This window comes from Pipra filicauda, unplaced genomic scaffold (genome assembly GCF_003945595.2).
Source record: "Pipra filicauda isolate LSUMZ 115617 unplaced genomic scaffold, ASM394559v2 scaffold116_size3395265_pilon, whole genome shotgun sequence".
Lineage (NCBI taxonomy): Eukaryota > Metazoa > Chordata > Aves > Passeriformes > Pipridae > Pipra > Pipra filicauda.
The window spans coordinates 1339824-1362922 of NW_024103618.1; the positions used below are offsets into that span (position 1 = coordinate 1339824).

Sequence of the window (23099 nt, forward strand, 5' to 3'; positions counted from 1 at the left end):
AAATGCTACCTTTTTGTTTTGTTGGACAGGTACAAAATGGTCACATGACTTCAAAATATTTGTATGCTGCGACAGTTTGTATATTGCAATTGCTCTTCATAAACCATTTTACATAAACCATTTTCAAGTAAATTATCTTTGAATTGACAAGTCCTGATAAAATTCAACCAATATAAAATATTCAAGTGATTTCAATATAGAAGTGACTTCAAGGAACTTATCAGCCTCCATCACTTTCTGCTGGCTCCCTTGTGTGCTGATTAACAAGGCTTAAGGTTCTTCTCCGTCAATCATACAGTGGTACAAAAGGAGTGCTGACTAGACAGCGACAAGTGACAGCCTCTTCAGCTCCTTTGGTCTGTGAGCCAAGGAGCTATGAGGACCTTTTCCAGGTCAGGGCCAGAGGCTAAGGAGAGCATGTGGAATAAAAGAAAGAGAATTTTGTCACCTGAAGGAACATGGTAGGGGCAGGAGAGAACACAGTTCTCATTAGGAACTGTGACAAGTGCATATTTTGGAAATTATGAATACTTATAACCTAATCTGGCAAATCAAATTTACAGTATACTGAAAATTAATTTGCTTGGCTTTCTTTAAAGCCAGTTGCTATTATCTCTAATAATATTTTAGTAAATATATCTCTGAAATACAAAATTATGAACCTCTAAAACATGTATTTCTTTGCTATTATACTCGATTTTGTACAGTCTCTCATCACTACCAGAGACAGTCTCATGACAAATAGTTTGCTTATTTCTCTGTGATAGATCACGGTCAGTTGTACTCTTTATTTGCTGATTTATATGTTGTTTTATTTGTTAAATATCATACGACTTAAAATCCCATTTAAAAACAACAGTTTACCTATCAGTTCAATTGTAGACCAGGAAAAGTGACAAAATGCTTAGTATCATGGAGGATCAGGAGCAGCAGAAACAGTGTGCTTGAAGAAGGGGAATATATTAAACTTGGATGGAAACACAGTGTAATTAAAGGAAAACAATTGCCCTAAGAGCTTCATTGTGGCTTTTGTCTGAGGGGCTTTACCAGTAAGTCATTGCTATGTATGATAAGATTGATGTCTGAGGTATAAAGAAGTAGGAAGAAGAGCCTGAGGGAGTAAGACTTTGAAATCCCACTGAAATTCAAAAAGAGTGATACATCCTACAGATGCTTTTGACAAATATTTCTGCACATAAATCATTAGAATATAAATCTGAACTTTCTGCAATGTTTCCATCAAAAAAGAACTTCAAAGGTCCTGCTTCTTCACTGTCTTCCAACATACATAAAAAGAATCACAGAGAGATAAAACTGGAAAAAAAAGCAGACATGAAATGCCCCTAAATCAAAACAGCAATATTTCAAAAAAATCCCACACCTGCTGCATGGCAACAGCCTAGGAAGTAAGGAAGTAAGAAGTAGTAAGGAGTAGGAAAGAATCTGAGCTGCAGCCTTGAAAGATTCTACTGATAAATCTCTGATTGATCCACAGGTAATTCTAATCTCTCCATCCAATCCACACTGGTGATCTTTATTTCAGAACATCCCATTTAGAAGATGGAAATAGGGAATAAACCAAGGTTTGGTGTGAATGACGACAAACACCTTCTTCTTCCATTTACAACAACAGTAATAAAATCTCACATAGTTCTTAACTAACTTATCTTTCTAAAGACCTCTGTGCATTTTTTTCAAAGGAAATATTGGGATCTCAGCTTTGTATGAAAGGAAACTAAGGCAGTGAGGTGAAATTAATTTGTCATGGTCCATTTAGAGTGATTACGAAAAGCAAAATACAATCCATGCCTTTGCATGCCAGTGCTATATCCACCAATCCCATGTTCCCTCCTGTGCCAAATTTATTATACTTATGATTGTGAATACCCTGTTGATGTTTACTATATAAAATAAATGAAAAAATATGAAATTATTGAAGTATTTTGAGTATATTCAGTGTGATAAAAAGCCAGTATTTATCAAAATATGCTACATAAAAATTTTGTAACTAATTCCTATTCTATATACATGCTACTTTGTGGTAAATGCTGTGTAATGCTTACTTTTCTGTGAAGACTAACATTCTGTGAGAAATGCAAATCTGGACTCTAGAAAGGATACTCAAATTAATACCCAATACTAGTTTCATTCAAACTGCAGAAAAAACCTGTGCTGTCTTTGGACACGACCAAATTACCCTCCAGTATAGAGTGCAGTATCTCCACAAAATCACAGGAGAACACTTCCAGGCCTTCAAAGGACTCCTGTGATCATTGTTGAACAATAAAATGCTTCCTACTGATTTGTGTTTAAAATGTGCTTTCACAGCTAGATTCTAACACAGTACAATTAATCTTTCAAATATGTATTATATCAGCTTATGTGAAATTTTTGGTACAGACAATGAGTTCTTACTACAGTATGAAGAAGCACTGCCAGTTCAATGGTTAGAAGAATAAAATGGTGAAGAAATTTCATTCTTCTTTTAATATGCAGTTGTGCATAACAGTATGCACCATAAAAAAAGACATTAGTATCTCTGGCAGAAGCTTTAACTGATCTGAGTATAAGCAATCCCTCCTCACTACATGTCAGTCTTCTTTTTTTTTGCTAAGGACAGATTTGTATGGGAAAAGTTCAGACAACAAAAAATGTATTTTCATCCTCTGAGCTACTGGTTGGCAGATTTTGGCAGTTTTTGCATATGGAGTAAAGATGGACGTGTTCCAAACATCTCAAAAATTGTAACTGTCCATTAGCAATCAGTATTTTCCTGAAGCAGACTGAACATTTTATTAATCACCTTCTAGAATACAGCATTTTGTCTAATGAATAGTTCAGGCCAGAGGTCCTTATTCCCTACTTGTAAAGATTTCTCTTATTCAGTTCTCTAAAGTATGTTTTTCTTTACCACTCTTAAAGCCACTAACTGACACACATTTATAACCACAAAAGCAAATTTTAAATACCGTAAAATATAAAACTTCTAAAAGGCAAATACAAAAAAATTAAAAACAAGTAAATAGAAAATGGCACATATATCTTTTCATTGATTCCTTAAAGACAGTCAGAAATACTGTGGTTGATACATTGATGAGATAAACACTTCAGATACATGGGCCTAAATCTCACCTAGCTAATATAGGGTCTTCATATTAATATTTAGTTGGACATTAGTATAATTTCATAATTTTAGTTCTTAAAAAGTAAATTCTTGTTATCATATCTATTTTAAAGAAATGTGTAATTTTTCTTTCAGTTTAGCTTAAAAACATTAACAATATTAGTATGTGTCTGCTACTGTTGAATACTAACATGATCGGTATGCATCTAGGCAAAAAAACAACTTTCCAGAAATCAAGGAGTTTTAGACTCAAAAAAATGCAATTATGCAAAGAAAACTAATCTACACAGTATATGCACTCTTGTTATAACCTGATATTTGTGGGTTTGATGAGTGCAAGTTTGTGATGCAAATCAATTTATTAAACTTCCATACTAAACATTTTGAATGAATACTGAAATTAGCTTTACAGTGGGAGGATCAAATCATTAGTTCGTCGTTTTGGTCATTTCATTCTCTGTGGGACAGATCTATGCATGGTGCAGATGACATACACAAGGGCTAACTCACTACAACAATCTGCATAACCTAGTTCATCATTGTATGGTTTGGCTTTACTTGGGCCTGTCTACCAGACTGGACAAACAATCCATCTTACTTTCTACTTATCTCTTCTCTAAAAACAAATAACTGTCTAACAACATCAGGACTGAAATAGTTCTCCTCCAAACCGCCTCAACGCTCCAATCATGAGCACTGATTACTCAGGCTCTGTACAAATACTTCTCTATTGGTATATTGAACATCAAATCTCACTGCACAGATAAATGAGCTGAGTCCTTTTGCTCTTCTTCAAAACTTACCTTCTGATGTGTGCACAACACAGAAAATAGAAAGAAATAGCAAATGGCCAAAAATTCCTTTCGGGTCTTTCCGGGGTGAATTCACATTGGTGAATAGAATCCTTGAAAATATTCTGATGAAGGAGGGCTGTGGTTTGAAACTGCAATGTTGGTTATTTTTTATCAAAACCCTTAACAGCCCCGTTAAAAACTGAAACGCTATCCCAACACTGCATTTCAAAGGAACATATATTCATTTTTAAATACGTAAGTAATGTCTTCCAGATATATATGACCTTTAATACTACCAAGAATATGTGGAATATTTCTAGGGAATTGTAGTATGATTTTCCTGTATTTGAAGAACTCATTTCAAGCTATTTATTTCTGCTTCATCTGCCAACTTCAGTCATTTTTGTCTAAGCGTTGAATCTAAACATGGAGTATTAAAAAAAAAGTCTGGAAAAAATGTGTTTAACCAGTTTGAATGATAGTGTCTAGGGAAGAGAATGTCTTTCTATTCATATTCATTTATGAAAAGGACCTTCTCTGAATAATTTTCTCTCTCTTTCTTTCTACAGACCTGATGTAAAATGAACTCTGAGCCTAAAAGAAGTTCTGAAGAGGGCAAGAGAGGCATGTGAAAGATATGAGTAGGGATCACTTAGAAAAGAGATTACAGGACATTATGCACACTGCTGTGACTGAAAACACAAACACTTCTCATTATCCTTTTTTATTCAGACATGGAGAAAGAGCAATCCTGAAACACAGTTGATTGCTGGTGCCAGGAACAGGAATTCAAACAAGGGGTACACAGAGAGCTAATGTCGGTGAAGGGCTTGGACACAGCCTCTGACAAATCAATCTCCAATATCAATCCACATGGCAGGATGTTGCACAGAGGAACAAGCCTTCCCAACAGAATAAAAGGACAGAAACTCTGCAAGAGTTTATGAGATATTCTCATCAAAATTTCAGCCCATGGATTTAACTTGCAAAGGCAATGATCTGAGCCAATAAAAAAGGTAATAAAGCAACAAATTTATTGACTTTTCAGAAACATATCAGTTATAAAACCACAACCTAGATGCTCCTCAATATCCAAAAAAGCCAAGTGTATCTATAATTTCTTTTACTTTTAGTCCTCTGTTACTGAGTTAAAATAATAGCTACGTTAAAGTAATTACAAAGAAATCTTTGTAAAAAAAAAATCATCTTGGTGCATTCCCTTATTCCACCCAGACTTACATATCATACCACCCCTGTAAAGCTTCTCTCCAGTTAAGGAATTCTAGCTAATAGACTCTGAAACAGCTAAAAATAAGTTTCATAGAAAAACCCCAAAATCTGAAATACAAACTAGAATGAGGAAATCTGAAAAATAGACAGAAAAAAACAAAAACAGGGTTCCCAGTTCAGTCACTTTCTCTAAAGAACCATGCTCAGTTGTAGTGAGAAATAATGTAACAATCCTTCTGGTCACTTCTGGATTTGACTTTCAGCCTTCATTGAAAATTTCTGTTTTGGCTGTATTTGAAGAATCAGAAATGTTTATTGACATTTCAATTGAAAACTGACAAGACAGAAGTGTGTGTGCTGTGCATGATCATCTCTACAGAGAAACGTTCCTGTTCCTTGACTCTAAAGTAAAAAACTGGAGGGCTCTCATCAAGAAACTAGGAAATATTATTATTTACAAACAAATAGTGACAAAAAATTTAATCACAATGAGCAAAACTCCCCAACAACAGTGAAAATGTAAGGTTGAAAGTTGAAATGCAAAAGTTTCAGAAAGCTTGTTAGTATTAATATTCAAGCTAAATGGATTCTAGTCCTGCCACCTACTAACTGTGTGTTGTATGAAAGCAGGAAAGACTGTTCCCAGTATCAATCAGAAAGACTCCTCTGAGGCAAAATCTGGCTAAATCTTGGCAAAGCTTTACTCATAGTGGATTTCAGTACTTATATAATCTTACATGCAATAACTACTGCTTGAGGAGTAAATCAGTTTCTCGTTTATTATATACATCATTTTTTTTCTATTATGGACATGAGTACTTACTATGTCTATGGCTATGTGGGAAATTTTAGAAGCCAAAGTGTTGAGAGAGCCTGGAAAGAAAGCAAGTGTGAAAAAAAAGAAGTAAAAGTACCTTGCTTTCAGTGCTGAAATCTGAGTAAGCAGCAGATAGATTTATAATGAATTTTTTTTAAACAAATAAATAATCAGGTTCAATGTTTAAATTAAACTATATCCTTTTTTTATCCTACAAATTATAATCAAATGAAAATTATCCTTTACCTCTGAATTTTCAAATATTAAATATTTTAATTTTATTATAAATGTTTTAATTAGCTTCTTTAATCATAATTTAGCCTTATAATTCTAGAAAATTCAGAGATGCTTTGTTTTTCAGTGGTTCTGTTCAATTTTTCATTTGTTTGTTTTTCTAAATAATGCAGCTTTTCTTCTCTCAGGCTAATGTCAAAATAAATTTGTATCACTGATAAGGTTGAAAGCCTATAAGGCATAGCATCATAATACTGAACTTAAACATTTGTGAGAAATAACAGCTCAAAAAGACAGAAGAGTGGAAGTAAAATCTGTTTAATCCCATGTTTTGCTTTACTTTCCTTGATTCTCACTAGTTTACAAAACAAAGTTGAAATTTCTTGTATATTGGCATTGTATATTTGGCATTAAACAGAGTGTTTGACATACAATAGCTTTTCTTTGACACAACTGATATAGATACCCAAATTTTTAGTCACAGCCATTCATTTAAAACACAGTTTGCAACAGACTCCTGGTCAAGAGTGAACAAATTTGGTAGCTGACTATTTTGGTCAGAACAGAGAGTAACATCTTTTTAACTTAGTGAAGATGTTAATCCACGGTAAGGACCAAATGTTTTTGACAACACATTTGGAGAAGAACCTCAGCCTCAGCTTCTACCTCCTGGATTTATCAGTGGCAACTTCAGTTGACTTAAAATCAAAGATCAAATTCCCCTGGACTTAATTATTTTTTTGCAAAATTGTGATACTGGAAAAATACAGAGAATATGAATAAGAACCTACATTCTAGAAATCATATGGAGTCACAGATTGTACACAATACTATATTATCATTAATGGGAACTGATAGACTTAGCGAGAAAAACAGAAACCTCACAAACTGCTACCAATTCAAAACCAACAAAGGTTGGAATGACATTTTATGAACTCCATGAATCAACACTACTATGTGAGAACTGTCCTTAGCTCCAATCCACCCATCACTGTCTTTGTGCCACCTCCTTCTTCCAAACTGTAAAGCACGTATTAGCCACCTCTCACAGCAGAGAGTCCCCTTCCTGTTTTCAAAAGGCTTTTCTTCTAATCACCATTATTCTTCACAAGGTGCTAACCAAGGGGAAAAAAACCCAAACTGGAAAATAGATCATGCAAAGGGGTACAGTCACACATCTGATGCCTTTCATTGCTATGAGAAATCCCAGGGAAAGGAATCCTAGGGGCAGTGATATCCATGAGAGTTTTGGGCAGCAGCAGTGTTCAACCTAAAAATCTGATATGACTGAAGGCCTCACCATTCACATTGTGACAGCAGAGGACCTCAGGGGCTGTGACCCAACCTTCCTGAAAAGATCTGAGGTTAATTTTGGGATCCTCTGAAAATTCAGGACACAGGCAATAGTCAAACCTATTTTTCAAATGAAGCCTTTTAAAGAGGAAATTTTAAAAATTAGTTTCCCATATTTACAGAAGAAAATATCAATGAATACTCTGCATAACATTTTACATTATCAGTTCTGTCATACAGTTCCTAAATGAAAGAGTATTCATGGTTAAAACTCTAATGTCACCTTCATGTTCGACAGAATATGTGATAGTTTGGAAGCTATTATTTCAAAACTCACATGTTGAAATTTTCTGATTGACTGCTCACATGTTTCAAAATAATTTTATAATTATCAACAGAACAAGCTAAATTAACCCTGAAGCTTGTAGTAATAAGAATTAAACTGCTCTTACTTTTATCTGCAAATAAACCTACCCATTACAGTAACAGCTGCTGTTCTGATGCACTGCACTCTGCTTTGATTAACATCTCTGAATAGATCTGTAGCATCAAACAACCTGATCCCTTATTGCACTGTTATATATGTCTATGCAAATGGACACCCAGAGCTCTCCACACATTTACCCACTGATGTCAAAAATGTTTGGAGAGTTAGGGAATAAGCTCAGGAAGGTTTTCATTAAATTTCCATTTGAGTACAGATGACTTGCACAGCCTTGGGTAAGTATCCTTGTGCCTCAGTACCAAATCTTTAAAAGTGGGTTAATATCATCTCCCCATTATACAGGACTACTGTAAGTGTAAACACCGTGAAGGCCTGAGATATTAGACCAATGAGGTCAAGATGTTCATATCATCTTTGTATATAGCTGTGGATACCTGGTTGTTTTGGTTGTTTTTTTTTAATTAGTAATAAAATAAGAGCAATTTCAGAAATTTAAAATCATTAGGAAAAAACACCATGAGAGAATCAGCAACTTATACAGTAACAAAAAGAAAATAAATGTCTATTTCTCCTATTAAATGGTCTTTATTGTGAAGCTTCAGTAATGTATTCATCACTATCAAAACAGAGGTTGAAAACTGAAACTATCATACAAAAAACAAACACAAAAACCCACAAAGTATATACTCTAGAGCTATGATTACCTGTTAGTCAGTGAGCAAATAACTTTTTAAATGTACAGTGTACTATAAATAATTTAGTTTCACTGAAAACTAGTTCATAACATCAAGATGTTCCCTATTTTGTATGATGCATAATCTAAAAGTTTTCCATAGAAAAAGAAATATTGCCTGATTTAAAAAAAAAAAATCATTTTTAATTCCTACAGATACACCTAGGTAGTATTTTATATGTCATATATAATAATGAATGTTCAAAACACTTCAAAAATAATTTCTTGCAGGAATGGGAAGAATAGTGTGAGAGACTGAAATGTTAATGGTAAAGGCTTAATCAGCCATTTGCAAAAGCAATGGGTGCCTTGCTGATGATGAGCAAGGTAATAGCCAAGGTACAGAGGGTGTAAGCACTGGAAGATGCCCATGACAAATAAAGCTTTGTTTAGCAGGAAGCTGGGTTTTGAGTCAGGTAAGGGAAGAGGCTGATAAGAAGCTCATCCTGAGAAGTGGGACAGCTTTTTATCATGCCAATTTCCTCCTTTACACAACTGTCTCAGTTGTACGACTGCCCATCCCCTGGGAAGGTATCCGGATGTTCACATTATTCATCCCTTCTGATGGGGTATAACTGGCTCACTTGTAAAAATATCCCCCAGGTGAGTTATTGGGACATTCACATGTAGGCGTGAAGGTACTGATCCCTTCCGATGGGGCATGACTGGCTCAACTACACTGATGTGAGAGGCAACTGTGATGTCTTAGAAGGTGTCATAAATAACCAAAGTGCCCCCAGACTCATTTCTGTGGCCTTCCACCAGAGGACTGTGCATGACCCACAGTGTTGCAACAGGTCTGCATTGTTGCAAAAGATCCACAATGTTGCAACAGACAGCCTAAAACTCCCCACCCCGGGGGAGGTACCCGAGCACTCCACCTAAACCTGAGCGTATATTAACCCATTGGATCTCATGTTTCTGGGGTTTCCTCTGCCCCCGATGGATCAAGATTGCGACCATCACTTCAACCACCAGACATCAAAATTGCACCTATGAAGTCTCATCACTGGATCCATGGGTGGTAATATCTTTCTACGCTTATCCTTTATTTCTCTTTCTTTCTCTCTTTCTTCTCCTATCTTTCTCTCTTTCTTCTCCTAATTTCTTCCTCTCAAAATATATTCTAAGCCAGACTAAAATATTCCAGTCAATGCCTTAGTAAGTGCCTTGTTGCATCTGGATAAGTTAAAGTTGGCTAAGTTTAAGTTTGCTAAGCTAAAGTTTGTGAAGTGCCTTACTTTGTCTGGATGTTGTTTTAGAATTTGCCAAGTATTCAAATATTTGTGTTATTCTACCTTAATGTTCTTAAATTTGCAAGTAAAACTTTGTTACTGAACCTTCTGAGAATTTTGTTATTTCTCCCACACACTGCCTAGAGTGAACCAACCTTCTCCTAAACCTGCTGAGCAGATCGGGGCATAATAGGCAGTTAAAGTAAGTTTCAGTTTGTCCTTCCCTTCCCTTTTAGAGAAAACAGATCCTTCTTCTCAGTGTGAGATGTTCTCCCTAATCTCTCTATGATTTGCCATAAGCCTACAAAGAATTCTTTGCCTCAGAGGTTTTTACCATTAATGTTTTCATGAAAAACTGTAATCCAGAGCAATATTCTGAGAGTTTCTCTTTTTTTTTTTTAATGTCACTGATTTCCTTAAATGGTTACTAAACAGTGGATAGATCTGTAGAATACCACAATCATGCAGATAACCCAACTTCTAATCTATATCTTTCAAGAAGTTTAGTTTAGACTTCCATCAGGTCCCTCAGTCTATTGCCAATATTAGGGGTGCTCCTACAGTGCACCTTTCACTCCAGTTTTTCATCCAAGAGGAATTCAGTTCACTCATCTCAAGACTGTTTCAGAACAGAAACCAAAGTACAGTCAGCAGGGGCAATCAGAAGATTCACTGGTCCAAATTAAACTGCTAATACAAGCATACTTGTCATGTAACATCTATAAACCATTTGCCAGCTTCAGAACTAAATGGGATTTGGTGCTTTCTGATTTCAATTAAATAGTTCCAAATTTTTTCACAGTAAGTCAAAGCAGAATACAAGCTTAAAGGCACTTAGTAGTATGTATCTTACACCATTTATCTGTATATGCAAAAGATTCAGCAACTCACCATATCAGTATCTGAAACAGGTCCAAAACTGGTCACATAGATGTTAGTGAAGACTTCAGTAATACTATCTGATATAAAAAGAAAAAAAAACAAGCAAACATTTTAAATTGATAGTATTTCTTCTAACTTTCTATGCAAGATTATGGGACATTTTGAAGAGATTTCTGTTCTTGTTTACTACTCCTAATCAATATTCTGGTATAAAAACTGGGGGTCTCTGCCCCACTTAACACAGAGGTTATCAGACAAGAGTTTGTCCTAGGTAGTAGTTTGTTGCAGGTAAAAAACTATACAATGATCAGCAACTATACACATATTTCCCATTTCTCTACCAGCAAAAACAACCACACCATCTTGGACTTAACATGGAAGTACAGTTCTAAACACAAAATGCCTTTGTCGCAGAGGTGTTATCTCTGTTGTTGCAGATCACTCCTATTAAAGCTTTTCTAGCTGAAGGCTGCTTTCTTCATCCTTAATAGCTTTTTCAAAGCCAAAGACAAGAAAAAGCTTACAAAGCAATTATTGACAACACCAAATATAACACATAGCAGCATCCTACTTTTTCATTGGGTGTGTTTTTAAGTGGCACATATTCTGACATAATAGTTCCTTCCCTTGATACACGATGCTCCTGAAACACTGTTATGGTACTGTAAATACTATAAGAAAATGTTCTTCCTAATCATTGTAGTCAGACAGCCATGAAATCAGACTATTAGATATTGTACAGCAGGGAAAAATAATTGCTGAGTTTTCTATTTTGAGTCTTCAATTAGGCTCAAAATAGAATGATATTCACTAAGAGGGTTAGCACACACTTGCAGAAAATTTCTTACAGCAGTTGCCAACTACTGTCTGCATTCAAGACAGTCAACACAAGGAATTCTCTGCCTTAAAGCCAGCTACTGACTGGAAAAGAAAAATTTGAATACAACGAAGTGCAATTTGACTCATCACAGAATTTCCTGTTCCTAAAAATAATACAACTGCCTGTTATACAAGTGATCCTGCTGTTAGATTATGATTTCCACATTTAATCATCATTTAATATGAATAGTTAATATTTTCTGTTTTCCTAAAAGCTACCTTTTGACAAATAAATGGTATAGACAAATTTTACTTTTAAAATTACATGAGGTCAACAGTATAATCCCTGCCCTTTACTGGGAGAAACCAGTGGTGCTCATCCATGACAGCAGATGCTTTACCAGCCACCAGGGAAAAGGCCAAGACTGTTCCATGAGCAGCTGCATGGGGAGCAGTGCATATTCAAAGGGAGAAGCAAAGATATAGTGCTTTCAGAAAACTTCTGGAGCATGAGCAAGGAACATTCCTGCATTGTCATCTATAAGGAAACTTCCTTCTTCAACCAAACACTAGAATTCAGGACTTTGTAAAGACGTTCCTACAAAAAAGAGTCTTTTTTCCAGTATCATCTCTGCTTTTTAAGGAAATAAATAAAGGCTGACTTTTACTATGTGTCACTCTGAAAGTTCAAAAGCACAATTCTCTGCATGTCCTGAGATATGTTTATTTGTGTGATAGAGACTTCAGTAATACCTTATGAAGCATCCTTACACAAGCTGAGTTGATTTCTATTCCAAACATCTTACAAATTAATTTTATGGCAGTGGACAACAAAAGGTGCTGAGTCTGCACTGTTCTTGATATTCCACAAGGATAAAGTAGGGGTCTGGCCGAAGAAACAGAAACCACAGGTACAGTTCAGAGGACTAGTGACTTCATGTTGTCAATGGGAGACTGTTCAGAAAAAAAGATTATTATCTCCAAATGGTTACCTGGCACAGGCAGGAATGAAACGGAAGAGCGACAAGAGAGTTACTCTTCAGGAGGTAAAATGGTGCTGCAGGGACCAACTGTGAAATTTGGACTGTACTGTGATGACAATACAAAATCGTAATTACAATTCCATGAAAAAAACTGGTGTTAGAAAAATACAGCTGACAATCAAGTATCCCAACAGCAGAGCACCAAGACTAATTCCAGTTATACTGGTATAATTTGAAGGAACCCTACTATAGGCAACAAAGTTACTGCACACCCCCGACCCCCCAAATAATTGGAAGCATGGTCCTCTTGTAACCTTATTCTACTGCTATCCTTTGTTTGCATCTATTTATTATTTGACATATGGGAATGATTTTAAAATTTGCATATAATAAACTACAGGACATGACATCTTCAAGCTTGCCTTGCATTCCAAGTTTTAAATTCAAAAAAAACCAAACAAATTCTATAATATTATTTCTCACACACTTCTGGATCTATCCTTCCACCAGAAATGAGCAGAGAAGACAGAGGAGAACAAACATATTGACTACAACTTATCATTTAATGCTATTACAACAGTTTCCTCCTGTTGGAGTGTGTTACTCACTTCAAATCATTTCAGATCCTTGAAATGAAAAATCAAGACTTGAGGAGCGGAGAGGAGGTGAATGGGAGAAGCAGGAGCTTGCTATCTATAGACCCTCAGCTGCAATATCTTCATTTCAGGTTATCATGATTAAGATAAGGACTTCAATGTGTGTAAAAACTCCTGGCGCAAAGTCATCCCTGATAACCTCAAGAATGGGAATGGATGAATATCAATTGTGTACCTCTACTTCTCTTTTTTGCCAAAACTGTCTTAATCACCATAAATGCAGGTAATGGTGACAGCAGTGAGTTTCAACTCAGTTTCTCTCTCCTGAGGTGAGGGCTAACCCTGACAGCAGGCACCCCACCAGGACGCTTCTCCTCACACCATGGAAGAAAATGGAGTAGGTAGAGGGTCTTGAAACAGAGCAAGAAAGGGTCAAGAGAAGCTGAAAAGTTACTACATATGAGAAGATTGAGGGAAAAGGAAAAATAAGAAAACACAACAATGGAAGGCAGGAAAAAAAGAAAAGAGGAAAGTACCCAAAAGAAGAAAATGTTAAAAGAGAAGCCTTACCTGACTTAGATCAGGTCAACTTCTCAGACTGCAGAAGTTAATACAAAGAGAGGAAGAAAAGCATATCCTTTGGATGTAATAAAAGCAGTAACTATTAAGATCATATTTCACATGCTTCTCAAGCACTTGTTTCTTGTGATTCCCTTTCCTTACTTGAACTGACATGATATCATTACTGACAAAAAAAAATAAATCAGAAAGTAAGGAAAGGCAATAAATATACCAAATTGCAGAAGATTTATACATCCTTATCTATCCTTAGCTGGAAGGTTTACTGGGTACTTTAATTACATTTAGGATTTTAAAAACATTAATTACAATAACTCCTCTCTGAAGATAATAATTTTATTATCTTTAATTTTCCATACTTGGAAAGCTGAGGCAGAAGGATTAAATTAAGTGTAAGTAATGTGAAGTACAGGTATTTACCAAATCTAGCTACAGCTGTCCAACACTAAGTATCCACACTGGAAAATGTCAACATCATTTACTTGTCAAAAATTAGAAAAGTGGTTCAGAGCTCAGCTAGAGTTGATATCAGTGCCACTGTCTATTCCTTTATGCCAGCTCTCCTGCTGTGGGGATACCCTTTATGATGATCTGAAGTCCTGCTGACTTGTTCCTCGGTAGAAGAGCTGGCTCAGCTGAAGCAGGCTGTTTGACAGAGAATTTGCAGTGGCTGAAGTCTAGATCAACACAGGTTGAGTAATGGAGATGATCAGAAAAGTCAGATGAAAAGGTCCCTCCTCAGCATGTACCAATATGTCAAAACTGGAAAATTCCACAGCAGCACTACAATTTTGAATGAGTTCCTTTGGCCTGCTGCCTGTCAGGCAGTTTTTAAAACTTATCCACTTTCATTCAAATGTCCCTTCTCAGCTGCCTGAATCTCTGACGTGGTGCAGAGAGATCCAGTATCTGTTATGTGAGATAGCTAGACATACAGGATTGGGCATACCTGAGAGCTCTCCCTTTCCTGGAGAACTCTGAGGCAGGATCATTTTAATTTTCTGACTATTTTTCATATTTGAGAATGATCTGTGTATTGCTCATTCCTCCTCTCACCAAAATAATCTACAGTGCTTTCTTCATAGAGAGTTGGGATAAAACAGGCTCATTCTATGTATGTTTAAAAGAAGAGAAGAAAGGAGTGTGATCATTTTAAAGTCTTCAGAATGAACCATCAGCAAGGTTCCAGATGTTTGTTTGCATGAAGCTGGCTATGTTATTGATTAATGTATAAAGGTTGTTTTCACAAGAAAACAGGTTAGTAGATTGGGTTGGATTTTTTTTCTAATTTGAATTTTCAGTCAATAAAACTGTAAATACATTGATTGGGCAGCTAAAAAAGAAGGCAATCTTTTTGATGCAATCTAAAGCCATCATAAGTATTCTTGGTGGGACAGAGCTTTTAAAACATGTGCAGTTCCAATGCATAGTACGAAAAAATTTCTGACATACACTATTTTAGATGTAGAATTAATAGTACCCATGAGAACACTGTAAGGCTGTAAATAAAGAGCTGCTACAGCATGTAAAAAAAAAAAAAAAAAAAAAAAAAGAGAGAAGTGAAAATAAAATACTGTTCTTTAATTACATAAAAAAAAAAAAAGGAGGTCAAGTTGCAGTGCTATGGGAGCCTTATCTGAGGATTTCTGAGTTTTTGTGGAAATGCTGTCAAAAGCTTGATGTTACTTTAATTATTTTTCTATAAAAATTATTTAACTAGAATTGACATTATTCTGACATTGTAATATAGTCTCCAGGGGCACGCTTGGCAATGTTGCCCAAAGGCTTTGAAAATGTCATTCGTAATATAAGTCAGAAATTGCACAGGTGAAACAGCCAGGGTCTTAATCCATCAAACACTGTTCCAATTCAACATGTTGCCCTTATCTGACAAGCTCCTTAGTGTGTCTGTTGACAGCTGAAGACGCTGGCCGACTGGCTGGCAGGGAATGGGAGTCAGAGGAGGTCATGCAACCTGAAGCCGTAAGAGAAGCAAAATCCACAGGAACATAGATATTTCAAAATAGTGTTCTGCCATTTCTATATGCTTGGTTTTGGCGGTTTATGTGACAGTTTTATTTATCCAACTACGCAGCATCTTCATTCATTATCCACTGTTAAATTACAACAGTTTCCCCACATATGCCTTACATAAATACATTTTCAATTTGTAAATTGAAGCCAGCTGTGAAAAGAAACAAATTCACTTCCCTCCTTGACATCAGCACTTCACTTCCAATGGTCTCACTCTATCGGCAAGACAATTTCATAATATGAGCCATAATTCTCTTTCAAAACTCCATCTTTAACCAACTGTGTGTAGAGTAAGCTTATCAGTAAGACCTAGTAATATCTGTAAATGTTACTGTTAACAGTTACTCTCTTGATTCACTTTGCTGTAAATAAAACCAGAATCATGCAGTGTACTCAGTTGCTCATGGTGTTGACTAGAACAGGAATATATTCTGGAGAAAATATCTGGAGAAAGATACAGGATCTGAAAGCCAGTAGGCTAACAGAACCTAACTGATTTCCCTCTGAAGAGCTTATATCTATTAACAGACACTGTATCATCTACTAAATAGCCTCATATAAAATCTATCAGAGACCCTCCAAAGGCCTACACAGAACTCAGGAAGTTGGGCAGTCCTGTAAAGCAATACCATAAACACCATTATGTCATTTAGACTGAAAGAATACTTGGCTTGTGTATAAGCTCGCCCTTTTATTTCAGCAAAGTAGTATTTGTTATTCTGAAATGAATAAAACTGGTACAAAATAGCAGGAATTTACTATGATACAAAACTTCAGTTAAATGTGGGTGTATCTCTAGAGATGAATAAGACTTTTTGACCATTAAAAAAACACACATTGACCTTGAAAAAAAAATTAGATAAACTGTCAACACCCTTTTCTTCTGTAGCAGAAAATATGACTTGGGAAAGATAACAGCTTTTTTTAGGTGTAGATTACCCACAAAATGTGCACAGAGTGATATGTAGGCACATCTGCAACTCAAATAATCTGGTATATTGCCACAGTCAGTATTTACTCTTATTTGTCCTATATGTAAAAGACATTGGTGCAAACCGTAAGAGTACTGTTTCTAGAGAGTAAATGAAAAAATACAACATTCTCACTGTGCTGAGAGAACATGTACAAGTTACTAAGATAATATTCACATGCACATGACAGACTTGGGGTTTAACTCACTCAAAAAGAAGAGTGCAGATCACACACAAACATTATCTGTACTACCTTTTCTTCTCTCGCTCCCAAGAGATCTTTCCAAACCTTACTGCTTCAGGTGACAAAACTAAACACATTTCCAAAGGGTCCTATGAATGAAGAGCCTTGGATACAAGTGACATTTGAGATTCAGTTTTAACTTTATTATAGACTTACTCCACAAATTTAAGAAAGTCACTCAAGGGTAGGGCTAAAGACTGATTTTGGTGCCCAATTATCTCTTTAAGTATATTGGACAAACTCCACAAAGGTATTTAAGCTCCAGGTTTCCATTTAAATCAATAAAATTAATCTGAATGTCTCTGTGGTTCAGATCATAATGACTAAATTTTGCACTTATATTTGTCTGAATCCCCTTTAGTCCTAAATTGCTGTCTAATATTGTCAGTACCTAAAATTCCTTGGCTGCTTATATTTTCACCTTAAGGCAAAAATATCCCGATGCTGCCAAGCAGCTTAAAGAACTGGCTCTCAACCAAGTCCCAACAAGTTCCTCAAACTATAAATAATCACAAATTTACTGGGCCAGAAAGACTTTGAGAGAGAAAGCAAGAAAATAAGCAAAAGACTGATTCCACAGCTTAGTAGTTCTCATGGGATATAGCAGACATAAATTGAAGCCTCTGCTCAATATCTAATTATTTACACAAAGCAGAACAATTCCTTCCAAAGACTGAGGAAGCATGCTCTGTCTTAGAAAATTCACCTTTGTGGTCAAGACAGAACCCAACACACAGTAACTGAGTTCATGTCTCTGCTTTAAATTAGAGCATGCACTTGACTAGAGCTGCTCTCTGTCTAAGAGGTTTCCATTACACCTGACTATCAGCTACTCTCATGGTTCTTTTCAAGAAAGGAGGAATGGCATGAGCTCTAGAGGAGGAACACCCCTGTGAACAGATGAGGAGGAAACTGGTAATGTTTTCACCCCCAAACTTGGATGTTTCATGTGTCAGTAAGAAAAGGCTTCAGCTGCATGCTTTCTTCAGCATTTTTAATCACTCAGCTTGACAGATCCCTACTCAGTTTATTGACTTTATGTACCACCTTTGTAGACAGTTAAGACTATGCCCACACCATTTCTGAGGTGTGCCAATATGCCCAGCTTTAGCCATGTTCCACACAGGATGCCCAGCTGTCTGAAGCAAGGAATTCCACTATACATGAGGTCCAGGAGTTGTGGGCACTGACAAATCTAAGCCTTCAGTCTGTAATGGGGCTGAATGGCTCTAGAGTCCAACAGTAAAAACAGAGATCTCAGTCCATGCTCTGACACATATGTAGATATTTTATACAAAGGAAAACATCTCCAGTGGAAGAAGCCACTTTTGCAGAACAATCAAAAGTCCTGTGTCTCCATAGCAGGGTTGGAAAGTGGGAGACATTGATTCAGATCCCTTTTCCAAATCAGGTAGGGAATAAGTAAGAAGTTTAAGCTAGAATGTAATTCAGCCCTGATGAGAAGGCTACTGTACTGACTGGTGCAGCCCATATCACATTGGGCCAATCAATCAACCAGTGTCTAGCTTGAATCCTGCCAGTACTTCAACATGAGAGAGATTTCAAAGCAACCCAGAAGTGTCTAATTTAAGTGGTTCTTTGCAAGGGGAAAAGAAGATATTTAGATACTCTCACTTGTTACTGCTGGACTTCATAGGCTTTTGACACCTCCGGCAACATTTTGACAATCTCAGAGGTATCCACTGCCAAGTGATTAAGGAAGTAATTAACTATATAGACAGCTTTTTGGATTTTTTTCCCTATCTTTTAAGCAGAGTATTTCTCCAATTTACAGGTTCATTGTAAAGATATTAATAGAACATGGACACTTTGGTTGTATAAACGCTTGCAACAACTGGGTAATTATAAACAGTAATCTTGACTATGGTACAATTAACAAAGGGAAAAACAAAACGTTGAAAATAAGTGAACTAAATCATTGGGAAGGGCAATCTAAACACACAGGCAATGTGAAATTTGTTCCCATAGTGCCAGACTACCATGAAATCCACCAAATCTCACTTTGTTCCCTTTTCATTACATCCTCACACACCATGGGAAAAAAAAAACTAAAAAGCAGTCAGCTCTAAAATAAACTACCAATGTGAGTCAGTTTTAGTTAACATTGCACAAAACATTCAATGGGAACATGAAATTGAAAATATAGTTGAGTTTTGCTGAATGAAATGTAATCTTACTGAAATGGGTTACTTAAAAGGTTGAACCAGAAGAAACTTAGCTAACACAGGACACATTTGTCAGCAAATCAAAATTAAACATCATTCGAATGAAAAATAAAACATCAGTACTAAACTTTGTCCCTTTAGACACTACAGCTTCCAGCAAGATGGAAAGAGACTGTTTATAATAACCAGGTTGAGTAACAAATAGGACTACTCCATTGTTTAGATCAACTGGATGAGCATGATAAAGCTAAAATGAACCAGACTGTCCCAACACTCTCTAAATAATGAGACAGAGGAAGACAGAGAACAAGAGTACTCAAACAAGTCTGGAAATGGAAGGGAGCAGACTTTGATAAAGTAGAGCAGTAATTATTTAAACTGACCTGAATCAGTGTCATCACACAAGTAGGGAGGGCAAAGTTATTGTTCTCATGCAATCATATTTCTGCCTACTCTGCTTCGAGACTTGTGCTATTGGAAAGGAAACCATAACATGAAGGTAAGGCAGAAAATTTCTCAAATTTATTTCTGATTGTCAGAACTTAGAAGTCTTTCTCTCTTTTTTTTTTTCCCCAAATATGGAACATGGAACATCTTGGCAAATTCTGCTGCATTACCCTTCTAGGCTACTTTCAGGTTTAATGTATGTGCTTTATTCCAAGCCACAGCATTTATAAACCATCTTATTTGACATACTCATTCTGCAGCCCCTCCTGTATATCGGACCACACCTACCCCTAACAGTAGTATCATCTTTAAAAAGCAGCAGCTTCTAGTTTCTCTTCGCAGTCATAAAGCAGCCAAGTCTAGGCTTCTTAAGATATGCTTTTATTGCACGGTGGCTCCAAACTCACTTGATTTTAGTTGCTTGCTTATTTCTTGATTATCTCCTGTTACACAGGCCCAGCTGCTTTTCTAACCAAGAGCGCTCATCCTAGATGTTATTCAAGTTGGATTTTAGGAGGCACTTTGGCTTATGCTGGCAACATGTCAACTTGCCAGTGAAAGTACAATTTATGAAAGGAGGCTCTCCTTCAGGACCTTCCCGCATTCTAAACATTGAAAAAAAACAGAAAAACCCACAAAAACAAAACAAACAAACAAACAAAAACACACCCCCAAAAAAACCAAGGACCTGTGAAATGGCCACAAAACTCACACTAGAATGGCCAAGAAACTGCAATATTAAACAGATAACATATAGAGGATTTCACTCTTTAACTACATGCTACCTTTTCTAAATGAACACCGTCACAGTGCTTATTAGCTTGCTAACTATTTAACGAAGATTTGGGTAGCATGCCAGAGCCTGCTGAAGTTACTGAAACAGTCTTTCCCTGGCAATGCCCAGCTTCAGCAGAAGCCTTTGGAGAATGCCTCTGTGGTCAGCCATGGCAAAAAAAGCTGTCACCCTGGAGCTGACAGAAACTGTGACGTAGCTCTGGGAAGGACAGTCTTGCTTGTTCTGTGGCAAACACTCCTTCTGCCACCAGAAGTAAGCATCTTCCCAAAGCTTGCTGCTATTAGAGTAAAGTATGAAATTCACATGTTCCAAAGTCCAAAAGGCTGAGGGAGCTCCTCTAGAGATCAACAGACATAAGAAAGCTTTGAAAATGGTGATCCTTTCAGACAGATTAATTTTACTGTCTTGTGCTTAGTGCTTGGATACTGTAGTCCTGGATCATACAGTCATTAAAAATGGAGCTACAGTTCTTTTATCTTTTGGTAGCCTTGTACTTTGCATTCAAGCATGACAGGAACCAATGGTAGAAAGAGGTAGTACTTTTATTTAATAGAGCTATGTATTAGTGGGCACTTTTAATGCATTTTTTTGCCTCCATATCCTCAAATATATTTTTAATAGGTAATGCTGTATAAAATATTGTAATAGTATTTCAGAAGACTGTGACACACTGTCAAAAACAAAACAAAACAAACAAAACAAACAAAACAAACAAACAAACCTAGACAGCATAATAATCCTTCTATCAACCAGTCAGCAGTTCCTATTTTAAGCCAGGTGAAATAACTATGAAGTACAGGAAATTAATGTTGATCCAGACTACTCTAATATTCTCAAAAAAACTAGCATGAATTACTAAAATCAGCTGCAGGTTGTGTGCATGTTAACACCCTAAATATCTAGCGTGCATAAGAACACGTAGACATATGTTTTCTTTCCATGACCCTGTTCCTCATGGTTGCTAAAATGCAGCAAAAGGAGGAATAGAGGTATGGATTTCAAGACATAGCACAAATCAGACTGGCTGCCAAGCTGTCTTTCTTTTTATTCTTAAAATTTTTTTGCTTGGCAGGACAGCTCTTGGAATGGTCATGGATAACAAGCTTCTTGCTAAACAAGAGTCCTGACAAACAACGAGTTCATGGCTTGATCCAACAGAGACTCATTTTAAGACTTAAATCAAATAAGTACCTCCCCCAAAAAAGCAAGAAATACCAACATGGTCAAAAATGGAGCAATTGTTTTAAATCCTATTTTAACATGTTACAGAGTTGTCAGTTACTCTTCTGTTATCTAGTTAATAATAAAAAAGGTCTAGACTAAGGTTGTGCAATGTGTCTACAAGAAGTGTACCGTAGCACTCAAAAGTCCCACGGATGAGTCACTTGAATATCTCCAAGCTAGTTTGCAGATAACAGTGTTTCCAAGAATCTCCTCTAAAACATACTCCCAGGATACTCCCAGAGCTTGGATTAAGCAGCCTCAAATTTGTCTTTTATTTTTGCCTGTGACAAGAGAATTCGCCTCTGGCTGGCCATGGGATTTTCAGAATCCATCACGCTTCTATATGCAGAAAGACTATATATTTGGGGCAAGAATCTGATTTTAATTAACAGGTTCGACTTTTTGCAGACATAAATTAAAAAGCAGTATTTTTTTTATTCAAAACTATGCCTAATATGAGTTTATTTAGAATCCACCTTTTTAAAGTGCATATTCTTCTAAGTAGATACTATGACTTTGTGAAAATGCAGATAGCATGTATTACAGAATATAATTTTAAAATAATTGGTTATTTTAAAAATAGCATATTATGCAGTAGCAAACAAGATTATCTGTTTACTTTTTTTTACAGTCACTAAAGAAAAAATGTCTAGTAGAAACATAAAGAATTCTCTGATAGCTTTAGCACTCAGCAGATGGAAAGGGATTATTAAAGATGTGACCATTTCCTTATCTCAAACAACAGGCATTCATATTTCTCCCTTATCATTTTTACTTATTTATTTATTTTTCCAGGTGAAAGTCTCCTCCCTTTTGTTCAGAAATTGTATGAGGCAAGGCAGTAGCAAGTTCGCATTTAAAGATCTAGTATAAAGAAGTTCGCTATTTGGTGCTCAGCTAATGCTATCGACACAGAAAAGTACTGTCCATGAAACACTATGGAATGCCCTCAGGATGCCCTGCCATAAACACAGCACTGAATCTAAGGCTAAAACTTTTGGTTTTCCTCATTTATATACACCACACTCCAACTGCTCCGCAGCTTCTTCTCATTCAGTTAACCTTTAAATTTTGAAAAACATAAATTACTTCAAAAAATGAGCATAAAAAGGCTTCTCCAGTAGCCTTTAGATTGTCACTCAGAATGAATATCTAGAACATTACGCTGGTGTATTAAGGGCAGGAATTGTCCCTTCAACTCACCTCTAAATTCTTAAAGATAAACACAGACTCTCTTCCCTGCTCCATTCCATTCCTGCTCTCTGGTGTTGTGCTGAGAGGCTCACACACTTGACAGGATGCAAATAATAACTCTAATAAGCTCTATTAACTCCAAGTTTCCTGATAGAAGTGGTCTGAGGAAGTAGGACAGCTAGTCCTTGTCTTAGGACAACTGAGAATGGATACTAGAAAGAAAAAGCAGGGAATGTATT

At 36.3% G+C, this 23099-nt stretch overlaps 1 protein-coding gene across 2 annotated transcripts in view; it reads right to left on the reverse strand.

The window, feature by feature from the left end:
- Positions 1–23099, reverse strand: part of GABRA2 (gamma-aminobutyric acid type A receptor subunit alpha2) — a 61467-nt gene that overhangs the window by 25950 nt on the left and 12418 nt on the right. For both annotated transcript variants that reach the window (XM_027717742.2, XM_039384965.1), the window contains one exon: positions 10797–10864. In XM_027717742.2, the coding sequence (XP_027573543.2) occupies positions 10797–10864 (68 nt within the window). The remainder of the gene's footprint in view (positions 1–10796; positions 10865–23099) is intronic.